The sequence below is a fragment of the Pagrus pagrus genome (assembly GCF_965226575.1).
Source record: "Pagrus pagrus genome assembly, chromosome: 22".
Classification (NCBI taxonomy): domain Eukaryota; kingdom Metazoa; phylum Chordata; class Actinopteri; order Spariformes; family Sparidae; genus Pagrus; species Pagrus pagrus.
In genome coordinates this window covers 18,495,392-18,522,292 of record NC_140204.1, presented here as the reverse complement: position 1 = coordinate 18,522,292, position 26,901 = coordinate 18,495,392, and the positions used below count along the sequence as shown (strand labels likewise).

The 26,901-nt window shown below is 42.0% G+C and overlaps 4 protein-coding genes across 5 annotated transcripts; 1 reads left to right on the top strand and 3 right to left on the bottom strand.

Annotated features, from left to right (window-relative positions):
• Positions 1 to 1,263: 1,263 nt before the first annotated feature.
• On the bottom strand, positions 1,264 to 6,205 carry LOC311251186 (placenta-specific gene 8 protein-like; the record flags this gene model as incomplete). The annotated part of the gene is made up of 3 exons (XM_084343535.1): positions 1,264 to 1,470; positions 5,784 to 5,938; positions 6,106 to 6,205. The coding sequence occupies 3 exons, from the start codon at positions 6,203 to 6,205 to the stop codon at positions 1,300 to 1,302; spliced, it is 426 nt and encodes a 141-aa protein (XP_084199661.1). The 3' UTR covers positions 1,264 to 1,299.
• Positions 6,206 to 10,177: 3,972 nt separating this feature from the next.
• Positions 10,178 to 13,227, bottom strand: LOC311252070 (uncharacterized protein). 2 transcript variants are annotated; one of them, XR_014621483.1, is made up of 5 exons: positions 11,442 to 11,496; positions 11,035 to 11,229; positions 10,750 to 10,812; positions 10,556 to 10,660; positions 10,178 to 10,432 (listed from the first exon to the last, which is right to left on the bottom strand). XR_014621483.1 is itself a non-coding variant. In XM_084344889.1 (5 exons), exons 2-5 carry the CDS (start codon positions 11,099 to 11,101, stop codon positions 10,338 to 10,340), a joined length of 330 nt encoding a protein of 109 aa, XP_084201015.1. In that variant the 5' UTR covers positions 11,102 to 11,229; positions 13,141 to 13,227; the 3' UTR covers positions 10,178 to 10,337. The 2 variants fall into 2 exon arrangements, 1 of the variants encoding a protein (XP_084201015.1); XM_084344889.1 differs by lacking the exon at positions 11,442 to 11,496 and adding an exon at positions 13,141 to 13,227.
• A 113-nt stretch (positions 13,228 to 13,340) lies between these two features.
• Positions 13,341 to 16,798, top strand: LOC311252071 (uncharacterized protein; the record flags this gene model as incomplete). The annotated part of the gene is made up of 2 exons (XM_084344890.1): positions 13,341 to 13,521; positions 15,119 to 16,798. The coding sequence occupies 2 exons, from the start codon at positions 13,341 to 13,343 to the stop codon at positions 15,196 to 15,198; spliced, it is 261 nt and encodes an 86-aa protein (XP_084201016.1). The 3' UTR covers positions 15,199 to 16,798.
• Positions 15,174 to 26,627, bottom strand: cldn7a (claudin 7a). Its single transcript, XM_084344888.1, has 4 exons — positions 26,142 to 26,627; positions 22,206 to 22,370; positions 20,741 to 20,825; positions 15,174 to 19,286 (listed from the first exon to the last, which is right to left on the bottom strand). The coding sequence occupies exons 1-4, from the start codon at positions 26,362 to 26,364 to the stop codon at positions 19,118 to 19,120; spliced, it is 642 nt and encodes a 213-aa protein (XP_084201014.1). The 5' UTR covers positions 26,365 to 26,627; the 3' UTR covers positions 15,174 to 19,117.
• Positions 26,628 to 26,901: the final 274 nt, after the last annotated feature.

The following is a 26,901-nucleotide window of genomic DNA, read 5'->3' as shown; positions in this document are numbered from 1 at the left end:
ATAAAGATAAACTGCATACCCTTTTCAAAATAAGGCTTTACAGTCTATTTGAAGCAAAAGCCATTTAATCTGTTTGCATTACCATAACTCATGAATACAATAGTGGAAAAAGTATTCAGATCTTTCCCTCAAAGCAACATTATGTACTTTTTTATCTTAAAATAACAGCTTCAGAATCATTCTGATGGTACAGTGTCTTGTTATAGGGTGAATGGTATCTATCACTTGTTTCTGCACTATGTAACTTCAGTGAGAGGGTAAGATCACAGTGTTAAGACAAAACAATGTGAAGATTTAATGAATTTTGATTGTAGTTAGCGCCTACATTAAGTCTGACAAGTTGTCACAGACCTGGGACTTGTATTTATAACAGTGGTGTTGCACTTATAAACTGTGGGGGGCGCCAAATCTAATTTCTAAAAGCTAATTTCTACATAATGTTGATTAAGGTAAAAGTGCCAATACAACAATCTAAAACTTTTTTACCATGTTACTAATAAAAGTCCTGCATTCAAACACTCAGTTCAAGTACAGACTAAGTGTACTTAAAGTATCAACAATAAAAGCAGTGATATCAACTGTTATGTAACATTTTTAGATTTAAGCAGCTGGTTGTTAATCTATTTCATACACAGAAAGGTAATTCCAGTGGTGCTCCAGTGGTTCTCAACCCTGCATGTGCTCGGCCCCCTCCAGCGATACATCTGAGGGGCCATGAGCTGATTAATGAGAGGGCACGGAAGGAAGAAGAAGAAAATTCTGCTGCACAAGCCTTTTTCTTTTGGAACTGCTTACAACTGATAGGCACCTGAACCATGATACTACACACAGTCTGTAGGAGGTCACAGGAAAGAAATGTATTTTATAAATAACGTCCTTAATGTGAAAGGTCATTTACAATCACGGCTGTCAGATAAATGTAGTGGAGTAGAAGTACAAAATACCAAGTAATGTAGAAGTACCTGAAAAGTGTACATAATAATAGTACTTCAGTAAAACACAGAACAATAAGAATATAATATAAATGCTAAATAGAAACTCAAAGTAACATTCAAAATGACTCCTGCTCCAGTAGCCTATTTAAATCTATTTTTTATCACACTTCTTTCTCTTCATCTTGGGTCGGACTGAACTTTCCTCTCCGTGTCACACATTGTGTCCCTGCTGAATTCTCCGAGGTAACAGGGAGTGGCTGCAGACCGGAGGAAGTGTGATTAAATCAGCTCCTGCACCCAGGAGGGCTGGCGGCAGCGGAGGCCAGGAGGAAAGGAGGAAAGGAGGGAGCGCTGCGTCGTGCGTCTAGACCAAGTGCGCCCCCTGCAGGGAGGCGAGAGTGGTGTATCTGGCCGAGGAGGAGGAGGAGGAGGAGGAGGCGTGGGATGCTGCTCTTCTCTTCAGCTCTCTGGAGATCTGGAGCCAAGATAGCGGATAGCAGCAGCATCCATACAGGCAGTCGCTCCACACACTCCCCTGTGAGACAGACGGAGAGAGGCCTGAACACAGGTGGGAGGCTCGCACAGAAGGTGAACATTTGCATTCAGGTGCAGAAAATATAGTTTATACTGATGTATACAATGTGGCATCTCTGTGTTTGCACTCTGGTGTGATCTTAAACTCACATCACACAATAAAATGTAAAAAAATGTCATGTTTCCTTTCGATAAATCTAAGACAAACAAATGTTACATGCTCAAGACCCAAACAAAGTAAATATGGCAATAAAAATGAGAGAAAAATGTACAGTAGCATACAGCTGCTGACTGTGTTTTTGTCGGTGTAACAGTAATAATCGTGCTCTTGTGTTCCGGTAAATATCCCCCCTCTGAGGACAGTGATGATCTTGCAGCCAAGTCTTTGCTCTTAGCAACAGCAACCAGGATAAAGAGCTCGTCAGTAATGTCAGGATGGAAATGTTGGTGGGCTGAGATTTGATAAATCAATAAAGTCTGAGAAACACAGTAAGAAGGCAGATCAGAGAATGTAGAATGTGGTTTCTGCCTCATGATACTGAGTCAGCACTGGAACTCAGAGCCAGGTGAAGAGTTTCTGTCAGATCTGACTGATATAACTTCTAGCTTTATCACACCATCGTGATATCTGCTCTTCAAAAGAAAATCAGCCTCAATCATAACACACTTGTGAACTTTTACCGTCAGCTCAATCAGTCATCAACTGTCGCTTTACAATCATGCGTTGGAGGTGTTGTAACCAACGAAGTAATCTCCCTACCCATCTTCACAGGTCCGATTCAAGTGCATTATAAGAGCTGATAAGCAGCCTCATAAGAGCAGAACCGCTGAACGCCTGAGAGTAAGATCTACACACATGTACTTCTTGGGCAACAGACTTGGGATCCGCTGCGCCGCCTCCCCTGAGTATTCATCGTGGGAGTGTGACATTAACCAAAGCGATCACTCCCTGCCAAACATCATTACATCATCACTTAAACAGACTACATTGTATCATCATGTATCTGCTCGGAATAATGAAAATAAGTAAAGAAGAAAAAGCAATCAAACCTTGAATACAAGGATAAAAAAGTGCTTTGGTGCTTTGAGTTAAATGCTCATTTGACAAAAAAATTGACATTCCCATAATGACAAAGCTAACATTCTGTAAAGGTGGAAATGACTAATCACTTTATCAATTTGAGTCATTCTCTTCAGTTCAGTTCAAAGATTTGTTCAGGTTTTATCTAAGATCAGTTGTATCACTGTTCAATGACACTTCTGTAAACAACAGTAACTGACCGCATCACTGCTGAGTCATGAAGCACCGATTCTGACTGTCCTCAGTTCAGAAGTGCATTCACTTTGGACTGACAACTGCGCTCTCAGCCGGCAGTGAAGATTCATTCATTTGAATGTGTGCTCAACCCATATTTTTCTTACTGAAGTCATGACCCACCCCACTCCTCCTCTGATTGGCTAGTACTCGTTGCCTTTGTTGGTTGGGTTGGTTAGGTTTAGGCATGGAGAGTGATGCTGCGTGTCCACAGGCTCTGTCATTTCTACGCTTCCTATTCAATGTCCACGCGAGCAGCTGTGCAATGCATTCTGGTAGCGTAGCGTCGCGTTTGAGAGATGGGGCGTCACATTGCCCACTCCTCATTCTCAGAGAGTTGAAGTCTGGCTAAGTTATGCACACCAGGAACTCTGGAAGCTCCTGTAGAACTATAAAAACTACCCGTTGTCGAGTTAAAATGAAGACTGATTCCAAGTTTCCAAATGAGCCGCTTTTTGCGTGGTTGTCGGAGGGTGTAGTTGGTCACATGTGCAAAGGTTGGAAGCGTTGCATGCCCTTGTGTCCAGAAACACCACTGTGGATACGTACAATGAGATTAGGGTTGGTGTAAGAATATCAGGGTACGCCAATCAGATCCTGGGAAAGGAAATATTGTATACTGAGCACAGCTAATCTACATCCTGGTAGCGCAGACAGTAGGTACAGCGATGCTTTGAGCTACATGTTAACATCAGCGTGCTTACGTGAAATTACAATGCTTAAATGCAGATGTTAAGCAGATGTGACGTTTACCATGCTCTCATTTTAGTTTAGCATATCAGCAACATGCTAACATTTGCTGCCACAGTGGCACTAACGACAAAGCACAGCTGAGGAGAAGGGGAGTGACGATAGTTTTTTGGACCAAAGCCAAAGTGTTGGACACTTTTTTGACCTGATCCTAAGAAGTTATTACAATATATCCTGGGGGACGTGAATGTCTCTTCCAAACTTCAATGTAATCCAATCAAATCCACATTTCATTGGAACTACAAATGTCAAACTTGAGGAAAAGGCAGGCGATCATCCCACGGCGACCACACTGTACATGTGGTCAGTCTGGTGAGATATTTCAGCCAGTGGCAGACTGACCAACCAGGACCCTGGAGCCATGTCACAAGCAGTGGATAAAAAGTCATTGACAGTTTCAAATGAAAAGTAAGTAGAGCTATTGTGCACATAACAAGTCCACAGACTTTGCACAGAAAGGTAACCCAAAACTTTAAAATGCACATCCAACTGACTGCGGTGATCTGTCGCACATTGTTACAGCATTGTCTCTTTCCACCCATGACAATGTGATCGCCTTGCTCTACCACCAACCTACATGCTGGGACTTGTTTTCATAAGATCTTCTGGCAGCGTCCACGCTCTTTTCTCTGCAGTATTGACAGCGCTCCGCGGCCCACTCCACCTCCAGAGGAGCTTACATTACCAACCACCTCCTTCTCTCCGGTGGCAGCGCTCCAGCTCCTGCCTGCCTGGCCTCCAACCACTCCCACCTCCTGCCTTATCGCTCCTTCTCTTCACTGTCCCAGAAAAAAACGGCCGGCTCGGCTTATCGGACATCTCACTCGCACAACTTGGCCCCGGCCGTGCGCTGTTCGCATGTGGAGCATCTGTTTGGTATTGGCAGCGATCAGTGACAGAGACCAGATGTCTGTTGAGATGTGTGCTCATGCAGGCAGGTGTGGGAGAGTTTAGTGTGAACAAACAGCATGGCGGTGGAGCGGCGGGTGGGCGGCCGGGGCAGCTTGGTAGATCTTAAAGGCACCAACAATTGGTTGTTTATTCATCAAGTTATTTATGGCTGGAGTTTCAGATTTATTAATTTAATAAATGTGACCTGATTTCACTGCATCCTCTGTCTTTATCTGATGCCACAGAACACTTTTTGTACTGCTAGAGTAATAACCACTGTCATTAGGCGCATCTCGGTGTTGCAGCTATTTCCCCTGTGCGCTGTTATTGTGATTCATCAGTGAAACGTCTCCGTCTCCTCGGCACGGATTGTAATTATTCAGCAGCTCGGTGTAATTGAGCTGGGGACACGGCGCGGTGCGAGTGAAAGCAATCAGCCGCATTGTTCAGACCCGTGTTTATCACAGCATCGCTGCCACAGGGGCCACTCCACTTGACTGGAAGAATGTGATCACACATTCGACTCTCACTTTCCCACGATGCGTTCACAGTCACTTAATTTCTTCTGTCACAACGCCGAGGAAGGATGATTAAGCTACGTGGCAGCTGTCAAAGCTGTGAAAGCCATTAGTGTAATTGCAGGGTTGTTACTCACTACCTGTTGAAATGAGACCACTGAGAAAGGGCTGCGACTGACGCTCGCTTTCATTATCGGTTAATCTTTCAATTACTTTCACGATTTACCGATTGCTTGTTTAACCTACAGAATGCTCGTCACAATTTCCCAAAGTGACATCGTCATATTGCTTCTTTTGTCCAAGCAACAGTCCAAAAACCAAGACTCTTTATATACCTCACATGTAAGAAGCTGGAACCAGCAAGTGTTTGACTTTTTCGCCTGAAAATTTGAACAAAAAGTATTTTCTTTTGATCAGCTCAGCGAATAGTTGATGAATTCCTACACACATCAATGGCTTTGTTCTAATGCTCTTATGTCCCCCATTGGAATTAATGTTTTGTAAAGGTAATGCAAGAACAATGGAAGATATAATCGATCCAAAGATTATCCAAAATCAGTGAAACTTAACAAAGTCATGCTGCCCTGTCAAGTGCTCAAGATTTGTTCACCTAAATGACAAAAAAACACACAGACTGCTACATATTGAAGGAAAAAACTGAATAAATGAGCGGGGAAACCTAAAGGAATCAGACACAAGGCACATTAAATGTTGGTGAGTATGTACAGTAAAGATGCCATGACTTCTATGTTGTCAGTATAGGGAGCTATCGATCCCCAGCTACTCTGGATGGTCCAACAGCTGAGAAGTACAAGAAAAGCGGATGCTGTGCCGTGCTACCTGGATGCCGTATCGTTGCCTGACAGACGCCCTCATGGCCAGAGAGGCCGGCGGGACACAGCCGATGCAGTCCAGCAGAGGCAGGCAGGGACAGGCACCCACTGCACTGGTCACCTTACAGGTAAACACTGGGAGGCAGCACAGGGCAAAGCAGCCTGCATACACACACACACACACACACACAGTAGATCAGCTCACAGGACAAAGAACATGGCAGCTTACAGTAAACGTTCAGCAGTCTGACATGTCAGATGTCAGATATGCGGTAAAGTTCATGATGTTTTATCACTGCATACTGAATGATTCATGTTCGGACACTTACAGTCTCCCATGTCTTTATAGCACTCACACAGGCCAGTACTCCATTGACCTGCCTCCTGAACCCTGCTCCCCGGCTGGACCTGGACCACCTGTTGAGACATAGCTGAGCTCCACGTCCGTGAGAGAGATGGGGACATAGTTTAAATACCAGCGCTTCATAAAATGAGAGAATGGTGGCCTTATCTACAACAGCTTGTGAACAGCAGGGCCACAATCACCCATGGGTGCCCCTTATATTCTGTGTGTACAACATTGGTCAGTCCACTACACTTTATACACGGTAGAATCTTCTAATAACGTTAATTATATCAACTCGTCTGAGTCCAATCTTTTTGAGTTCAGAACTTTCTAATTCAATTTTATGATTTGAGTCGTTGAACGCTTCACAGTCAGCATGGTGTTGGGCTGAAATGTTCCTGTTAATTTTCTTCCCGATGAAAGTGGATTGATGGAGGCTGTTGTGTCTCTCATACGCTGTCTAAACAGGCTTTATATGAAACATGATGGTCGCTCCGGTGTTCACAGCCAACACCAAATGTTCAAACTGAGCATATCGCTGCCAATACATTTCATCTATTATCCTGCAGTATCTGCTCCTGGCAACTAGAGCATGACTAAGATTTTTATAAGAAGTTATCTTTAGACAGCGCAATGTGCTCGGTTATGGTGAGGGAAGACTGTCCGTGGATGGAAGAAGTATTCAGTTGCTCAAGTGTAATAACATCATTTAAAAACAAAAATGGTATTAATGCAAGAGTCCTACATTTAAAATGTACTTAAAGTTTCAACAGTGATAGCACTGGTTACACTTTATAATAATCATCTATAATAAATGGTAAACAATGAAATGCTTTACAAAGTATTTAATAAGCATTTGTACAGGTTTAAAAACATTAGTTGTAACTTTCAAATAATGTTTACACACGAACTAAACAGTATTTATTAACCATTTACAAAGTATAACAAACATCAGTTGCTACTTTACAATAAACAGTTGCTTAATATATGTTTAAAAAGCATTTCAATGTTTGTTGGCAGTGAAATAACTAGTAACTACAAGTTTAATTAACTATTACTTAACCATTAATTAACAATGGTTATTATGAAGTGTTACACACGTACCCATCATCCTACAGACTGTCATTGTTAAGATTTATATATTATAATATTGATTTATTCATGTGTAAGGAGCATGTTTAAGTGGCATCTGGTCAAGACAGAGCTGATTTTTGAATTGTACATACAGTTAGGTCAAGTTTAACTTAAAGCAATGTACTGCCCCTTATAAGCTGATGAGGCTTTGTATGTAAAATACCAATTTGTAAAGTAATGGAGTGAAATGTGTCGGAGTACAAATATAAATACAAGTTAAATGTATATACTCAAGTTAAGTACAAATACCTCAATCAGATCGTTTGATGCTTTTATTTATTTTATTTAGACAGTACTTCCTGAATAAAAGGAAAAAGAATAGTTGTAAGGAATCAAGGAAGCAGTTATGTTTCTTTCAAAACATATCTGGTAGCCCTAGCTAACCCATGGCTAACCTATGGCTAACCTATGGGTAACCTATGGCTAACCTATGGGTAAGCCTAACCCTGACAAATTAGTCAATACAACAAATACAGCTAATGTGAGCTGTGTAGCAGGTTATTATCTAATGTGCAAACCAATAGGAAACTTTGGATTCCTGAGTGTTGCCCCCTATAATCAGTCCAGTCCTACAGCTGCACACATTAAAGGCCCAGTTCGTACGATAGTTGACTGTTGAGTTTCATTCCCAAATTGTCAAACAGTGACGCTCTGGGTGTGGGGCTGGCCCGGCCTTCCAACCCAAAGCGAGTTGGGAACGAGACTCAACAATCAACTATCTAACAAATTGGAAGTTTAAACAAAAGAGGATACAAATCAGCAAACTCTGTATCTCTGACCCACAATCCTGGGCCACAACCAAAGCCATCATCCGCAGGAAACTGCTATCTCAGCCGAAAGATAAGCTCAACAAACCAGTGAGGTGAATCACAGAACAAAGGTCCACGCCCCTCACTCGCTGAGGATTAAACAGCGCTGTCTCCTGACCTGAGTTATTCTTCAGCTCCGAGGACAGAAAGATTCCACCAGAGCTTTTCTCCTTTCCTGCTACATGTGTGGCTCAGAGCCAGGCTGCTGTACTCTGAGGAATGATTTACATCACCTCTCTCAGCGGAGTCAAAGTATAACTGAAAATGTGTAACCAGGCTTCTTTTGATAAGAAAAGAGATGACTTACCTGTGTGAGAGTTTAGCTATCAAACAAGTCAGGGAAGCCAAGTTGTGGGCACAGTTGTGTTATCTACTGTGTTTGGCTTTGTCTGTCCTCTCACTTTGACTTTCACGTGTGTGTGTGCGATCTGCTCGACCGCATGTGTTTTGGTGTAAATACGAAACGATCAAATAACACGGGGTAAACACAACCCCCGGCTCCTGAGACAGTTAACTCTGCTGACATGCAGTTTTTTGTCAGACATCTCGGTGAAAGATCGATGTCTAAAAGAATTTTCCATCCTCTGGTCAGTGGCATTATATTTGTTGACCTTTATCAGTTATTGCCCCGGTGGAAAAGAAGAGTAATTTAGTTTGAGTGTTACACCACTGGAAACTCCTGATCTGTGACGGTTGCGCAAGGTCACGAGAAACACAAGATGTGATAAAACAGTGTGAGTAATCAGTGTGAGTGTTAATATGAATTCCATTACCAGAAACATCTTATAAAGAAAGGTGAGCTGTCCGAAAAGAAGTTTGACAAGGTCTCTTTTTCAAATGAGATTCACACAAGCGACAGCATTTCACAATATGATATTGCAAAACTTCCCAGAAATCATTCTCGCCGAAGTAATGCAACATAAAAAATGCCTCAACTGTGATATCTGATTTCGCATTGTACTGATGGGTGAAACAGGAAAAGGCCCAGCGGAGTGGAGCCTTACCTTATCGTCTCCTCTCTCATAAGGGCTGCAGCTGACACAGATGATCCCACAGAGGATTGACAAAGGCGAAATTCATGGGAGTTAAAAAAAAGTATCACACTCACCCAAAAATGTAGAACGTGACATTCACAGTAAACTGACAATGACAATTTGATACCTAAATTATACGCTACTGTACATATTGAGCTGTTTATGTCCTGGCTGACGACGCAATACAAACATAAAAAAAAGAATTGATGGGTTTAATTTGACGACTGAGACTTCAAACCAAAGTTGTGATTTATTTTACAACCATTCCAGTAAAGAAAGCTTCAAGGCAGTAGTTCTACATTTTGTAAAGCATTTGCTTTTTTTTCTGAGACTTAGATGTGAAAAGTGTTGCTTCCAGTCTCCGGCAAAGCTAAGCTAACTGACTTCTAGCTATAGCTTCCAATTCTCTGTAAGCTGCTAACATGAGTTTGGTATCAATCTTCTCACATTACTCTCAACAAGGAAGTGAATAAGCATATTTTCCGATTTAATACCTGTAGTAGGCTATACTGTAGCCTGGCTGTTAATGTCCTGATTAAATATTCAGAAGAACTGCAGTGTTTTTAGCTGGCTAAATGACAACAACAAAATAAGATTTTAACTAATATTATACATATATTATCAACCAATGTAATTTATATCAAAACCAGTCCAGTAAAGAAAGCTTTATGGCTTTTTTGTTTCGAGAATACGGTATATTTGTAGCTGGAGCTAGCAGCCGGTTAGCCTCGCTAGGACAGGAAAAGAAGCTGGAAACTTGTTAGCTAAAGAAGTAGGCTAGTCCAGCGCACATTTTGGTGATTGAATGGATTTTAAAGAATAAGATATAACATGCTAATTAGTGAAAAGGTCTGATTTTGTAACCCTCATGGAGTTTTGTTGTCTACAGTTGTCTGTAGCTTCCCAGCTTACAATTTTTTCCCCAAAATGTCAAACTACAGCTGCGCTCCAATTACATTCAAACACACACAAACAAAGAGGTAAAAGAAAGCATGTGTAATAGAAAATCTCTCTTTATTTACAATATATGAAATTTCACATACATGTTTAACACATTACAGGCACAATATAATATAAATTCAATGTCATATAATAGCTGCTGGTGACTTAAAGTTATTTCATATGCTGTTTCTTATGAGACATGACACAGACATGATGATGCAGTGATGTGGTGTTCGGATCTTGTGAGATGTGTTCAAGGACCGTCACTCCTGGTCCCTCTGCGTAATTCCAATCATTCACAGCGGGGTGCTTGGAATGACAGGACGCGGTGACTGTTTGACCTGTCTGGACTGTATGAACTGTCTGTACCATCCGCAGGCTGTCTTAAACACTGCAGATAAGAAGGAAAAGCAAAACACAATATGGCAACAAATTAAACATCTCTACTGAATGTTAACATGAACAAGATCAAATCTCTCCATCTCACACCCACATACAATGTCAGTTCACTCACTGTGGTGCTCTGGTTTGCTGCAAAGGCAATTGGCCAGAGCCTGTATCTGGCTAGAGTTTGCGGGAAGCAATGGTTTCGGACAATTCTTTTTCCCCCTGGCAAAAACTGCAATGAGAGCAGAAACAAACTGTAGTGATGTGTACAACGGCAGAAAATAGGACATTGCAAATTTTTGACCAAATGAAGACACTCACCTGTGCACCGACACTGACGGATGGGAACTTTGAACCTATGAAATTCGGTTTCCGCATGTGAAGCTGTACGCAGTGGAAAAAGACAAAGTGCAAGAAATCATTTATGTGGGACAACAATACATCACCCATCAACCGCTTAACACTTCCCGTCAAACACAATTTCCCTTGACAAGTGTTTATTTTTACGAGCCGACTCAGTTATTTTCTCAAGTGGTGCCAAATTTGAGATTGTATAAGATGCATCTACGCAAAAACTATTAAAACAGAGACGCTGTTTGTATTTACCTGTGCTGTGGTAGAAGCTGACAGCCAGAATGACGAGCAGGAGAGTGACACCAGTGATCCTCGACATGATTTGCTCCGTTCACGACAAAGTGTTCGAATTGTTCTGCGGGACAAGAGAAACCCGGACAAATATATACCAGCGCTGATGGTCCACCTCCTCTTTGTTTCTGCAGAGTTTGATCTGTCTTGGCAAGTCTAAAGGGGGAGATTATCCGTCAACTGTGCATGGATTCATCCATAAAATGTGATGAACATGGAGATAACACATTCCCACACGCAAAAGGGTTTATTGATGCACACAAACACAAACATGGGTTCAACTATGGCCAAAGTTACAACCAGTTATGTCTTCCCATTCAGTTGATAACTTCAGTTAATTTTTTGATGTTTTATACCAAAGTTCTTACATATTGCACCTTTAACATCTGTTTCCTTCCTCCTTAAAGGGGCACTATGTAGTTCTGTAGAAGAAATTTAGACTTAATATTTACAATATGAATTAATACAAACTCAGAAATATTTATCTTTCCCATAGCTGAATAAACAAGCTGTTCCCCGGAACACTGTTTGAAGCTAGAAAGATGGCAGGGTCCGCCAAATATAAACAAAGTGAAACAGTGTGAACTAGTTTTGTCCTTTAAGGTCAGTTTGTTTTATTTCAGTCTTGAAAACAAAGAGAGTTTGTTTGTTTAGTTTGTCATCGGAGATCTTTCTCTTCTGATCACGACACAGTGCCAGTTCTGTTTTCTGTTTTTTCCTCTTCATAGCTGCGTGACGGTCACACCACAGTTAACGTATTTCTTTCTTTTTCACGAGTTTTTATTTTCATTTCATTTTTTTTTTAAACTTTTGTTTTCAAATCGGTTTACTTTCATTTAGGTTTGTTTGTCCGGTTTAGTTTTTATTGTTGAAACATGTTTTGTTTTGGTTTTGGTTTTACTACTTTCAGTGTCATGCGGGGGTTTAATCTGCCAGGGGAAAGATTAAAGATGGCCAGTGTAGATATTATATTACAATACAGACACAACACTTTGACTCACAGTCATGTAGCAATCACAGTCTCAATAAACATACGCACCAATACCCACTCATACTTAAACTGAAGACATTCAGTGAAGTTCTGTGGGTTTGACCTTCAGCTGCACAGCTTACATTTTAATGACTGACTGACTGAGGTGTATGATCAGTTCTCCCTTTGCCTTGAGATGTCCAGAGTTGACTGCTTTTCATAAATTTGACCATTTTGGTCTCTGTGAGTTGTTGTTATGTGTATGTAAAAAGCTTGGAAATGCCTGGTGTTTCCGTGAAGAAGTGATCTATCTTCACTCTTTAAATGTTTCTATGTAACGGATGTATTTTTTCTTTAAGCGCCACAGAGCCTCACTTCCCTGAACCGACTTACAGCATTACATGTGTTATGTGCGGGGTATTATTGAGCGGCGGCTGTCATTGGCTGCCGCCTGAGTCACTCTCTCATTACCGAAGGTGCGTAATTACGCAGGGGCGAGCCTCGAAACTTTGGCACTCCTCCACTGTATAATCCGAAGTGTCAGCACTGTCCCTCGCATCGACCGCACGGTGACGTGCACACGCCGCTATGAGTCAAGACACAATGCGAGGAAATCCCCAAGGCCGAGAAAACGTCGAGAGGGCCCTTTAAATCGACGCTTCCTCGGTGTTGTGCCAGGAGAGAGAGGGAGAGAGAGGGAGAGAGAGAGAGAGAGCGCTGATAAACAACAACACTGTTCTCAGAAGCCGCTTTTACCGGATTCAGCTCTGTGCTGCGGCCTCGGCGAGGAAGAGGTGAGCTCACATTTCTCATATTTAACGGGATTGCACAGGAAGCGAGCGGTGGATGTTGGGGTTTGTAAGAAGCGGGCGGAAAGCAGTTTGTGACAGTGAGGAGATGAAGCGAGGGGCGCGTTCTGGTGCCGCTCGGCTATTGTAGTGTCCAGGAAGACATTCGCTACACCTGTTAGCGGGAAACACACGAGAGGACATCGCTTATTTCACTGTAAACAGCGGAGAAGTGTGTGTGTTTGTGTGTGTGTGCGCGCGCCGGTGTTTGTGTGTGCGTGTGTGCGCACCGGCCGCTCTCTGACGCACCACAGCTATTCCTGACAGACGTGTTTACTTTCCTCCACAGGCTGCGAGGACTTTCTCTTTGGTTCTCCTCTGCCCGCTCGCGTGTTGTTCATACATTCATTGTTGAATGCCATTGCGGAAGTGAGACGCTTCGCCACTCGACACGAAGCCCGGGCTGTGCGGACATCTAGCGGCCGATCAGCAGAAGGCGCCTCTCAGAGATGTACGGAGCTTCAGGTGTCCCGGAGCTCATCCCGCCCAGCGGGCCGCCGCGGCAGCCCGGCCCGGCGGGACAGTACAACCCGGGACACCCGCAGGTCAACGGCCATGGAGGCGGGGACAACCCGCAGAGACTCGGACAGAGGGCACCCAAGCTGGGTCAGATCGGTCGGACCAAGAAAGGTGAGTGGACGGTACCTGTCAGAGAAGCGTGTGCGTCTGGATCCACATAAAATGCTGCATCACTGTTCTTACTAACATATATATCACCTACTGCCACCGTGATCACACTTAGCTGATGACACTCACACCCAAATGGACATGAGCTTAACCTGTCAGACTGGCATGATATCCAGTAACACATGACAATATCAGAACATAGACACAGACCAGCTCTGAGAAACTGAGAAGTGCCAAAAGGTCTGAAGTCTCTTCTCGGAAGATTGTTTCAGTTCTGTTCTGAAACCAGGAACTCGTTTCTTTTTCTCAAAACAAGAGCTTATCAGTCATCATGTTAAGAAGCCCTACATTTAGATCATTTGGGGTTCTGAGAATATGACTTCAAGTAAACCCCAACAGTGATCATCAAGAGAGTGATACATTCTTAATTCTTAGATAAATGAAAGTAAACCTCCCTCCAGCAGCAGAGTCAAGTATGTCTGCGTATTAATAGTTTAACTTCTGAACAATAATATATGTAGGGGTTTTCCCCTTATGTAAAGGCAGTGCGTGTTCATGTACGGGACCTAAAGGCAGATTTGTTAATGGTCTGTGCTGTAGAAAAATGAGAATCCCTCCCAACATCCCATCCCATACTGAGACACACAGTAATTAGGTTAGAATAAACCACAACCATCCAAGACTGTATAAAAATGACTGAATGCACACAACAGAAACACAACTTCTCGTTACCTCCATGCTTTGGTTGTCCTCAGAGAGCAAGAGGACATATTTTTGATTGGGAATTTTTATTGTATTTTATAATATTTGGTGAATATAAAGTAGGTTTTTTAAAACATAGCCGATAGTTGCAGCTCTAAATGATGGCAAGTCTTTGCTCAGTCACACTGAGTAGGACTCAGTTCACCCAAAAAAGTTTTGTAGTCCACAAAACCTTTCTGGAGCTCCACAGCAGCATTCTCCTAAACGACTGAAGAAGATGGGGACAACTGAAAAAAAACAAAACATAAAATGGCTCCATACAGCTCGTCTGCCGTGATCCAAGTCTCCGGAAGCCTCGAGATCCCAAATTCATCTTAAAAGATTTTATATAAACCCTTTTTAAATCAGAAATCTTCAATGTAGCTGCTAAGCTAAAAGCTAAAAGCGTTAGCACGCATCCCTTCTCAAGTGGGTGCACAAACTCGACCTCACATCGAGGGTGTAAATAATGTCCTTTCAAATCAGTTTGGGGTCTCGGGGCTTCTGGAGGCTGGGATTACTCTGGACGACCTGTATGGAGCCATTTTCTGTTTTTTTGGTCCCCACAGTAGTTTTGCTGTGAGGCTCCAGAAATGTTTTGTGAACTTTGAAACTTCAACTTGTCATTTTTGGGTGAATTTACCCTTTAACTTTACATGCTACTCTGTGTGATTGAGGTTCCAGTTAGCTTAGCGTCACATAAAGACTTGACACAAGGAAAGACACCGGGCTAAACCAATGAGAAACTGTTGAATTCTTCCAGTAAAAGGAACAGTCCGCCATATTTCAGCTGCAGTATCTGGTATTAGCGTCTTTGGAGTATTCTTAACTCTCCTGACCTTTGACCTCTCCTCCCCAGTGGACTTGGACGACGAAGACTTGGACGACATCATGAACAACAACGGCCAGTGTCCTGTATCCCTGTCGCCCATCTCCTAAACTTCACCGAGAAGTGCCAAAAAGGAAAAAAAAGAAAAAAGAAAAGAAAATCCTCCGGGACGCCAAAACTTCCCCGTCAGCGATCTTGGCCTTGAGCCTCGTCAAGTGTCCTACTGAAGCTTCTGATGGCTCAAACAAGGCACAAAAAAAGGGTTCGTTTAGCGCCAGCTGAAGCCTAGGCTCCGATTGTACATAGTGTTTATTTAACTTAACCTTTGGTCAGACTGTGAATGAATCGTATTGCGTCGCCCTCTACTCTATACCTCGGTTAGGTAGTAGACTTTCAGGACTTGAGAAGGATTTGGGAGAGAGTGTCTATATATTTTTCAAAGCTTCTTCTTCACAAGGGCTACGTTTCTTAAAAAAGTTGCACTGAGCTAATGGTTAGATGAGCGGCAGCTTCTCACCCGCCTGTTTTTCCGGTGAGGGTTCCTGACCGTCTGTGTGAGTTAATGTGTACCACACAGGTGAAATGTTAAGCTTTGGTTGTGCAATGACTATCACTCTCTACTCTCACACCGATGCAAGTGGTGTACTATTATCCAGTGGATGAAAGCTCGCTATTTACAGTAAAAGAAACTACTGCTAATTATTTATTGTTTAAAAAAAAAAAAAAATGAGAAACAGAAACACTCTGTTGTGTTGTTAATGGCTTCTACATGTTTTTTACTTGTTCCTGACTGGAAAATGGCTCCAGTCGTCTAGAAACTGAGATTTTACTTTGTGTTTTTTTTTGTTTTTTTTTCCAAATGGTGCACTTTTGTGGGAATGCCTGTTATGTGCAGTGACATGTTGCAGAATTCTATGCATGGAGTCTGTTGAACGCATCAAAAACAACACGTAACTGGTATCCTGTTTATTAAGGGCTATGTAGTAGTGTTTCCACGCCACGCCACCGTTATGCTCTTTAGATCGCGCTGAGTCAGCGTTTTCCGATTCGCTCACTGTTGGCTCGAGCTGCTGACTCGGCTTTAATATTTGGTAAACAGCCACAGGATTACGGAGGGTTTTGTTTGGGTTTCCCAGTCGGCCAGACAAACTGTGATTAAAGACATGTACGGCTCTAAACGCTTTGAAAAAAATTGCCAAATGAAATCTAACGCTACGTCAGACTGGATCCAGATCGGCCCGCGGACATGTCTTAAAGAAAAAAAACACTTACTTTGTATTAATGTTATCTGCTTGTTAAGCTCCACCCAGGTGGCTCCACAGTGTCTTTGAACTATTTAAAGATAATGTCGACCTTTTGTTATCACAATTACAGTATGAGATCATGGAAAACGAGCAGCCGATGACGAGCGCTCACCGCTGAGACAATCTTCACACTCATGTGTTTTTTGGGGGTTTTTTAAAGATTGCGTCGGACCTCGAAATGACATATTATTGTCCGCAAAGGCTCATGCTGATGTCATGTTACTTAGTTGGCTGTGAAGTTGTTGCCAGTTCACTTTATACTTTATTTGCGTCATGGAAGCGCTGCATCACCCGGCTCGCTCTCCGACTCAGAGGTTGACGTTTGGGCTGTGGTTTACCATTTGCATGGAAAATGGTCGACTTTTCTTAATGCATCTCGGGAAATAAAAGATGAATCTTTGTGGAATCTTTGTGGTTATTTGTGTTCACTGGCTGCATTTTATTTCTACGTATTCAGAGTTTCTTTGGTGCGTTTATGCCGTTTGTATTCTAAAACTTTAAATGCATTCACATGACATTTAATGCTTATTCTCAGTCACACAGTTCTTATAACTTAAACGCAACTTTCACATGGAAAGCACGGTCTTTTTCCTGTCACTATTCCCAATCTTGTGTTGACTCATTCATTGCAGTTGTTGTACATGCTACAGCCAGCACACAGTCACATGTAAAGGGACAAACCGGATTAGTCACCTGCTGCCTGAAGCAGGCGTACAGACAATACGAACTACATTGTAAATATTGATGGGATGCAGAAGTGGTAAACACTTCTTAGGAAAGGGCTCTAAGCTCATCCCAAAACATCAGTTATCTCTCCCTCTTGAAGAGAGTGAGTTTTTTTAATAATGCAATAGGTTTATGGACATCACAGTAGTTATGCCGAGGCAGGATGGAGCATGCAAAGCACTTTTTAACTGCCTTACCTTGGAGAATATAGTGTGAATAACCGTAATGGAAACTACAGCAAAGATAAGGATGCATAAAGGTCCCCTCCAGACATGTTTTAAAAACATTAAAAAACGGTGCTTTGAATAATACTCTGTCTGACGTGGTTATCAACAAAGAAACACAACTACCTTGTTTGGGGAATTTAAAATAATATCTACTCTCATTGAAAAATCCAGAATTCAAAAGTTCAACTGCCGGACACAAATACATATCTGACTTCACTGAAATGTGTCTTTACTTGTGTAAGTTATTACATATGACTGTGTATTATATATAAATATAGTGTTAATACTAGAAACCTTTTAGTGGCTGTGCCAGATGGTTTGTTACACAGAGCCATCTGGAAAGAAGCCGATAGAAACGATCTGGAAAAGGGCAGACACTTCGCAGGTGATTGGACAAATCATCTGTCGATTACCATCTATTGAACCAATCAGATCATCAGTAGGATGAAGCGCTACCAGCAGCGGAGCCAGTTGGTAAATCAAACTTTTCTGGTCGCAGTTGAGAAAAGAGTGACTCTCCAGCTGTGATATAGCAGCATGCTAACGCTAACCACCCGAGGATCTGCCGTTTTATGGTGTCAAACTCTACAAGCTCAAACATCTGAATGAAATAGCAATCAGCAAAACACATTATTTCAGTGGATTGGTGAAATATTTTGTTCATTTTATTTTCAGTTTGATAATAAATGTATGATTTGAAAAAACAGGTTTTGGTGTTTGTGTCACCCGCCCTTTGTGTCTAACAATGGAGAAACAATGTACAATCAGCTTCTACGACCACCAGACAAATGACAATGTTGCAACATCTTTTATTATTGAAGTATCGCTTGACATGTTAAAATGTTTTTCCTTCATTCACTCTTTATTACACCATTATCTGCTACAGTAGATGAGCCACGTGTATAAAACTATGACATTTAAAAAAAAAAAAACAGCCCACACTGTTCAGAGCATAAAAACATCTTTAAAAAACTGTATAACCTCTGAGAGCTACAGTGAACTACCGACGATATAAATCTACACAGGAGCGGAGAACGCCATCCTACGTCTGACAGAATAAATAGAGGCGGTTTAATCTCATAGTGGCTGATATGGAAGCTATTAGAGCGATAATGGCACGGTGACTACAGAATAAGATATTTCATATGTGAGCAGGGTTTTAACAGACTGGTATGAAGAGCTGCAGGAGCTGTGGTGAGCGTCGTAGTAAGAAGGGCCTGTGTGCTGCGGTCACCCTACACACTGATCCCTGTGTGTGAAGTCACACCCTGTAACGTCTATTTTAGACCCACCAACAGCTCATTTAAAGACGCTGTATTGTCAGCCTGTCTCTCTGTTGTACAGGACCCCTGAGTCGCAGCAACTGGAATTGATTACTTTCAATTACACGGCAAACGCTAATAGATGCTGGTTCTAACGTGGAGGTGCCAGCGTTGGCTGTAATCCACCATTTAGGCTGCAATTCAAGAGGTTACACCCCGGGGGCCTCGACTACTAAGTCAGGGGATCTAATTATAATGTATTTGTGAAGATCACTTGTAAACAATTGCGGAATGTGTGGACGGGGTGAGAGACATCGTTCACGATAATCAAGGGGTTATCAAAGGCCTGCCTGAACAAAAAGAAAACAAAAGTCCCGTTTCAGTAAATCTTTGCCTCTGTGAGTCACGACTTCCTGTACACCTTCAATATTACTCTTCGCTGGGATGGCAAAAAGGGGAGGAGGAGAGGGGGGACCTCTTCGTCAGCTTCTGTTGGAGTCCCCAAGCAGCTTAAACGTATTCTTTAGTGCTGCTCGGCGGACCGGACCGGGAGCCGGCCTTGGACGGGTACTTGGATACTTGTTTCTTTCGTGGACAGGAAGCGGCCAGCATGGCTCCGCCCAGGACGTCTAGGAGGGAGCCGCCCCAGGCGATGAAGATGGCGGCGCCAAACTCAAACCTGCGACGGATAAGATGGTGTTGACCAGTTATTTCAAAGTAAAAGTTGGGATGCACAGGTACAAAGTTAAAGGGAAAGTTCACCCAAACATACAGCTCATGCGCACTGACGCATTTAACTTAGTGACTACAGTGCAGATTTCAGCTTATAAAAGGATGTTAATGGTGTTGTTATAAATTCATTTAGGATCTTGAGGCTTCCAAAGGCTTGAGACAAGCTGTACGGAGCCATTTTATGGGATTTTTTGGTTGTTTTTTGAAAACAAGTCCCATTTACTTCAGTTGTTTAGGAGAATGCTGCGACACTGTTTTGCTGTGAAGCTCCAAAAATGTTTTCTGGACCGTGAAACTTTGCACAGGGGTGAGCAGACAACGACTGAACTTTCATCTTTTTGGGTGAACTTTTCCTTTAATTTCTTCATTTTTCTGTTACACACAAAGGGTACATTTTATCTCATTAGTTTAATTTTAAACCTTGTAGACATGTAAACCTGCACTGGTAGAAGACTTTGTCAGGTCTTTTACATCCAGTAAAGCGAGGTTATGTAACTTCTGCTGAACTGCAGCCACTGTGTGTCATTCATGATATAATGGTGAATGTTAATGTAAGAGTAGTAAGCCATAAAGCCAGCTACAGCAGTATCTACTGTAGGCCTTTCTAAAGTTTGACACGTTAGCTCACATTAGCCTCTATTAGCTTCTGGAGACTGTACGGTAGAAACCAAACCCCTCAGTGTTGTGGACAGATTCAGGGGGTTTTATAGCTTATGAATCAGACTTTTTCATTTGTAAGAAGAAGAATGTGTTATTTATTTGTCACTCAGCAATATGACGATGTAGTAAAATATCTGCAAAATGTAGAGCAATAAAAATGCACCACAAATTCTATATATATCATGTATTTTTTTTAAGTCTAATGTGCAAAGTGGCATTAGAATTTGGTGGATAATTTCCCTGTGAAAGGTACTTTACATGTACTTTAAGTAATTCACAGTATAAATTCACCAAAATCAAATGAATTCACTCACTCGCTTGCCGAGATTTAGATGAAAAGCTCAATGCCATTCTCATATCTGTTCTCTTACAGCAGCCAGTCAGCTTAGCTTTACAGGAAATGCAGAGAAATAATCCAGTACATAACCATAAACCACAACATGTCGTTATTACACTTAGGTTTGCTGTTTGAATGAAAAACAAGATGTAACATGTTAATGTGTGAGCTCAAGAGGTGCAGGCTTTGTCTCTGGACTGAACCAGGCTAGCTGTTCCCCCTGTTTTCACTGTTCATGCTAAGCTAAGCTAACTCTAGCTTCATATTTAAGATACAAATATGAGAGTGGAACTTCTTGTCGAACTCCTGAAGTTAAAGCAGACAAGTAATTTATCCCAACATGTCAAAGTATTCCCTTAATCCCAGTGCTTCTCTTGAACACAATGTGTTTTTGGGTTACTCACTTGGTGTTGACAGGAGTGTAGGGATTATAGAAAGCCCGGATCACATTATGAGCGAACCAGGAACACGCTACAATGGCACACAGCCCTGAGAGGGGAAACACAACAACAAAGATCAATTAGTCCATCAGCACATCATCAAAACCTGAGAGGGTAGACATGCTTTTATCCCCTTTACAGGCACCAGGCGGCTAGCTATTGACTCCAGCACAATTAGCTCTTAGTGTGTCTGTTCTCTTCAGGGCCAGTTAGACCTCTTACGTTAGAATCAGTGCCAGGAGAACCGGTCTGATTCAGTCTAATGACCTCTGGAGGGCTGGAGCAGAAGAGTGGGAGGAAGGCTTCTTGGGCTGGGGATCAAACCTCCTCCTACTTACCGTATGATGTGCACAAGATCTAAGGAAAAATGTGATGATGACGGGAGTTTGGGTGGGTTCTGATGAAATATTATGTAACCAGGGCTGTGTTGGTTATCATAGAACCCAAACAGTAGCAATGCCACATGGTCAGCAAAGAGTCAGCTGGTTCTGAGATTGCGGTATTGTGCTGGAGGTATTTCATCAGAGCCATACAGCAGAAATTGTATAAATATCTATGGTGCCCAGAGAATAATTGATCGTTGATAAAATAAACAAGACTTATAACTGCTTACAACTACTTTGTGGCATTAAACCATTTATTTAATGTTTATATGCTGCTTGCTGAATAGGAGAACTTAAAGTACAGTTTTATTACTTTTCTCATCATCAACTAGCCGGACTGCCATGAAATTTGGTATGCACATCCGTGGATGAACTGTAATCACTTTGCTGATCCCTTAACTTTCTGTATAGCATGTTATGAACAATTACCTGCAAAATGTACTGTGTGCTTAGCGCTTATTAGCTAATGTTAGCATGCTAACAACCTAAACTGAGATGGAGAACATGGTAAAGAACATGTCTGCTTAACATCAGCATGTTAGCATTGTCATTGTGAGCACGTTAGCATGCTGACATTAGCATTAAGCCCGAAGTAGCCTAACTACAGCCTCAAAGAGCAGCTAGCATAGATGTATACTCTTAGTCTTAAAATTAAAGTTTAAAGTTGGCAGTGTGGTGGAACACAAGCTTTAATTTGTCGTCCATTTGTATGTGATCAATTTTCACTCACATTAATTGTCATCAATAACTGTATTTATTCATACAGTAATGGATCATGTTGTTTTTTCATGTATATTGATTGCAATACTTCCAGGTCTAATTACAACTAGCATGCATCTGAAATAATGCACCTATTGCTTGGTTGTTTGTATCTGAATAAATTGTTTATTTCACATCATTTCTGAAATGCCGACTTTTGAGGAACACACCTTTATGTGTGACGTCAAGCACATGTTGGCCTTTGTGGGATAAGCTTTATCAAACCTCAACACTACATGCACTGTTAATGGGTTGAATATCTGAGGGACCGTTTGCGTCCTCCTCACCTCCCACTAGTAGGATGATGCCTCCTGTCATGGCGATGCGGGACTTGCGGAGCTTGTCACTCCCTGCACAGGTGGTGCACTTCATCCCCATACAGGCCACGCCCAGACCTGCTATGGACACGATGATGCCGACTATCATCAAAGCACGAGTGGCCTGAAGCGAACCTGAGGGCAGACAGGGAGAAGAGAAAAACATGATGAAGTGTGAGAGGAGAACAGGAAAAGTGTGTTGGTTCCTTTAGGGGGAAGCAGTGAATAAATGGCCTTTTGTTTAATGGAATGTGGGAGTGTATGTTAAAAAAGGTAGAAAAAAATGCAACACTTTTCAAAAAGACAAAGAGCATCCAGAGTCAAGCAATAAATCCTACTGTATATACAAAGTGCAAACGTGGAAGCACAAACTGGGATATGATAAGGAGTGACTAATAAACAGGCCTCCACCTATCAGAGAGGCTTTATGTGTGTGTCCAGAGGTTGTGAATTACATTCACATTAGCCCGTCAGGACATTTTAATGTGAGCTTTTCCTGGAAGAGAAACCATGGGATACACATGAACACACACCAGCAACACACACTCTGTCTTTTACACTGTCTCCCTCCCATCTGTTGCTGCGAGAGGTGGAGGCCTGCTGAAGCACTGCTGTCAGGATCCTCATCTGTCAGTGCCTCCACCACCCCCACCCCTCAGCCTATAAACCTATCACAGGGTGACCCCCCCCCCTCCTCGTCTGTCCACCTAGAACCAGTCTGTGCCAGTCTAGGCCATCCCTGCCCTGCCTGAACAAACAAAACCCTCGAGGGAGGGATGGTCGAGAGAGAGAGGATGCAAAAGAGAGGGAGAGACTGACTCTAACAGATAGTGAGACATGGGAAATGATGATCACTGTAGGATGGATTGTATAGTGATGTATATGCCAAATATGTAACATATGTTACCAGTCAAAAATGCGTCAGTCATAGCGTTTTTTTGGGGGGGGGGTTTTCGTGTCGAGTACTATATAGGATAACCTTAACCCTGGAAACCAACCTGTGACCCCATTATGGGTGAGAACTTGTGTTTTAAAAGACAGGTACACAATTCAAGACAGCTTGGTGACCTTATTGTTTCATTTTCCGCTTCCAAAACAAATTCAGATTATTCAGATTATTATATAACTGATAAGAATAAGGATAAAATGCAGTGACCACAATACAGTAGCTAGCATGTTAATTAGAGGTCTGAAGAAAAGAAAACACATGCAGTCAGGTATATCAGCCTATGATTCTCGCTTTTCAGTCAAAATTAACAAAGAAAATAAGAGATGAATCATAATTGGCTTCAAAGGTGAAGTCCTGCTGCTTCTCCTGACATCTCATGTCATCAAATGATGCCAAAAATCTGCACGTGCTATTGGCAACAATCTCAGAGTGTTAAAGCAGCACTATGTAACTTTTTAAAGCAATTCTGAAGAAAGATAGTTGATCCGTGTAGAGGATTGGCGTGGTGTTGGATGAGACTCAACACGGATCAACCATCATTCTCCACAGAGTTTGATATTGTTGCTTTAAAACCAGTAGGAGTTCACCATTGCGATTTGAACTCGTTGAGACTGTATTTGAACTTGCCTGAACCTAACCCATAAAAAGTTATGAGGGTAGATCAATCTGTTGCTGTGAAGTCCTCTTTTTGAAAAATGTAAATGACACTTGTCAGGGCATAAAACCAGTGATCTGTCGTTCTTTACAAATCCAGACGCAGTAGTTGAACAATGGCACACTGTCCGAGTCGAAACCTGACCTTTAAAATCAAAAGTGAAATTGAGTCGTGGATTCAGAGAATCGTGACTAAATACCCATGAATCAGTTTCGTTTCTGCATGAGAGGAGTTTTGAAGTCTGTGTGTTTCGGGAGATGTTCAGCAGATTGTTCAGATGCCTGAGCTGCAGCAGTGGAGTTACCATGGTCACCCTTCCTATCAAGATTACTTCGGCAACATAATTAGTAACAAGGACCAACTGCAACAAGTATTTCATAGTGCAATAGAGAACAGCATGGAGTCTGTGAACTCACCCAGATGTTGGAGTTTATCTATGCTTATGAAAATCAGTCAGTCTTGAAGATGTCACTCATCCAAGACTGGATGACTTAAGTTAGATAAGGCAGCACCTGCTGCATGTGTGCTGTGTGTGTCCAAGTGTAAATTCTTTGGAAATGTTGGGAGTTGTGGTGGGAGGGTTTCCCAGAATTGGTCAATGTGTGGGTGAGGTTTCTGAGGAATACTTTAAGGGGCAGAGAATAATTTCTTTCAAACTTCTGAGGAAGAAGCCAACGTTCTGCTGTAGTGACAGATTACAGTGTGATCAGTGTAGCAGTGTGTGTGTGTGTGTGTGTGTGTGTGTGTGTGTTTGTGTGTCCATGTGGTAAGTAATTACAGTGTGATGAGCAGGGTATACCCCGAGGTGACAAACTTAATCAGTGGTAACAGTGTGGTCCTTCACTCAGGTGAAGCTTTCATGGAGCAGGTGGGTCTACAGGTGGTGGAGCTGGAGTCATGAATAAGAGACTGTGTGAGGATCAACCTGCTGCTCTGATGGAGTGAACTTCAGTTAGTGTCAGCTGCTGGCAGCGGTGGAACAATTGTTCATATATTTTAGAATAAAAAGTACTGCATTCAAGAAACTACTTAAGTAAGAGTAGTGCTGTAAAAGTACCCACGAGTCACCCATATAAATAGTATTTGATTAAAAGTCTTAAAGTATTTGATATTGAACATACTTAAGTATCAAAAGTACAAGAAAAAGTAAATTTTAGGCTATATATGTGTATGTATATACTTCATACTTAACTCATTATTGCATCAGATATTCCGCTTTTTTTTTGATTATCAGAATCTGTGTATTTTGTTTTTTTCAAACGTGATTGCCAATAAAATAAATAAAATTACAAATGCACTGTGTTGGTACTGCTGCAGCATACAGTCAACAAAGTAACTAGTAACTAACATTATTTAATAAATGTAGTGGAGTAAAAACCATTTGTGCATTTAAAATCTAGTGGAGTGGAAGTATAAAGCAGCAGTAGAATACAAATACTCAAGTAAAGTTTGATTTCCTCAAAATTGCACTCGAGTACAGTACTTGAGTAAATGTACTTAGCTACATTCCATCACTGAGTAAAAGTAGAAAAGTATTAAAATCAAAATAGATCTAAAGTCCTAAAAGTAAACGCACTGATTATACAGAATGACCCATTCCATAAGCATATCTATTACAGTACTGGATTATAATTAGTGATGCATTCATGTGTAGATCATTTTAAAGCAACACTTTGTAGAAATTATTATTGAGTGCGATTTGGCTTGAGTTTCTGAGCCCAACACCACTGTTGTGAACACAAATCCCAGGTTTCTGCAACAATATTATCAGGTGTAAAGTCGGATGAGCTAACTAGCTAACGGCAGCTACAGGTAGCAGCAGTTAGTGGGGTAATTTAGCAACGGGTTAAGCTATCTGCAAATCAGATAACAACATAAAACACAGACACAAACACACGTTTGAAAAATCTATATATCTAGAATATATCACCACTTTCTGCGCACTGGTGCCCCCCCACATACAGCTGGGGCCCCTCTTTTTTCCCTGGCCCCTGGCCCTCAAACATCCTCAGTCTGCCACTGCATACTGCAACTACAATCAACTAGGGTGTGGAATTGGACTGACAGAGACACCAATCACCAAAGTTTTTATTGTAAGGTAAAATATTTACCTAATGTTGCTTTAATGTTTTTTTATATATATGTAAATAATTTAAATGTACAAAGCAGCCAGATAAGCCTGCATGGCTGAAAAAAAATACATCTCCCTCCAAAATGTGAGTAGAAGTACAAAAGAGCATAACATGGAAATACTCAAGTAAAGTACTTGATGTACTTCGTTACATTCCAGCACTCTACTCACTGTCGAGCTGCAGGATGGAGTCGTAGATTTTGCACTGGAGCTGTCCGGTGCTCTGGAAGGCGCATGACATCCACAGCCCCTGGTACATGGCCACAGCTGTGATGATGTTGTCCCCGATGTACGCCGACATCTTCCACTGCGGCAGGATAGTCCCGATTATCAGCCCAGCGATGCCGATTAGAGACAGGAAGAATCCCAACAGCTGAATCCCGGAGTTGGCCATCGCTTCCAAAAAGTCTCCTTCTCTGCGTCAACTTCAGTGTCTGCGTCCCTGTCCTCCTCCTCTTCCTCAGACTGTAAAGCTCCAGATGTTTCTGTTAGGATCTGAAGTGAATGAGCCGCTGGTTGTGTTCATGAGTTGTGTACCGGGGGTCTTGAGTCGTGTGGGGGCATCCGAGGTGTGTGTGATGGTGTGAAGTGGGTGCGTAATTATCGTGCCCGCTGGTGCATGGAGATGTGATGCTCTGTGGGAGTAGCTGCTGGGAAATGTTCAGAGTGAAGCAACAGGTCGTCTCTCCACTGTACACACCTCATCTCTTTATCATTTATAACCTCTTCAGCCGGGACACACACTTCACTGGCTCCATTGTCACACAATCACTGACTAAACCCACTTTATACATCTGCATGGCTGGTTTAATATTAGTTTTACATGCAATGGTAAAGTCAGGTTGAGTGAAAGGAAGGAGCAAAATTGGGTTTCCAGAGGCTTAAAGGGGATTTCTGTCTTTTTCCTTCCACTCAGTCAGAGGTCACCAAA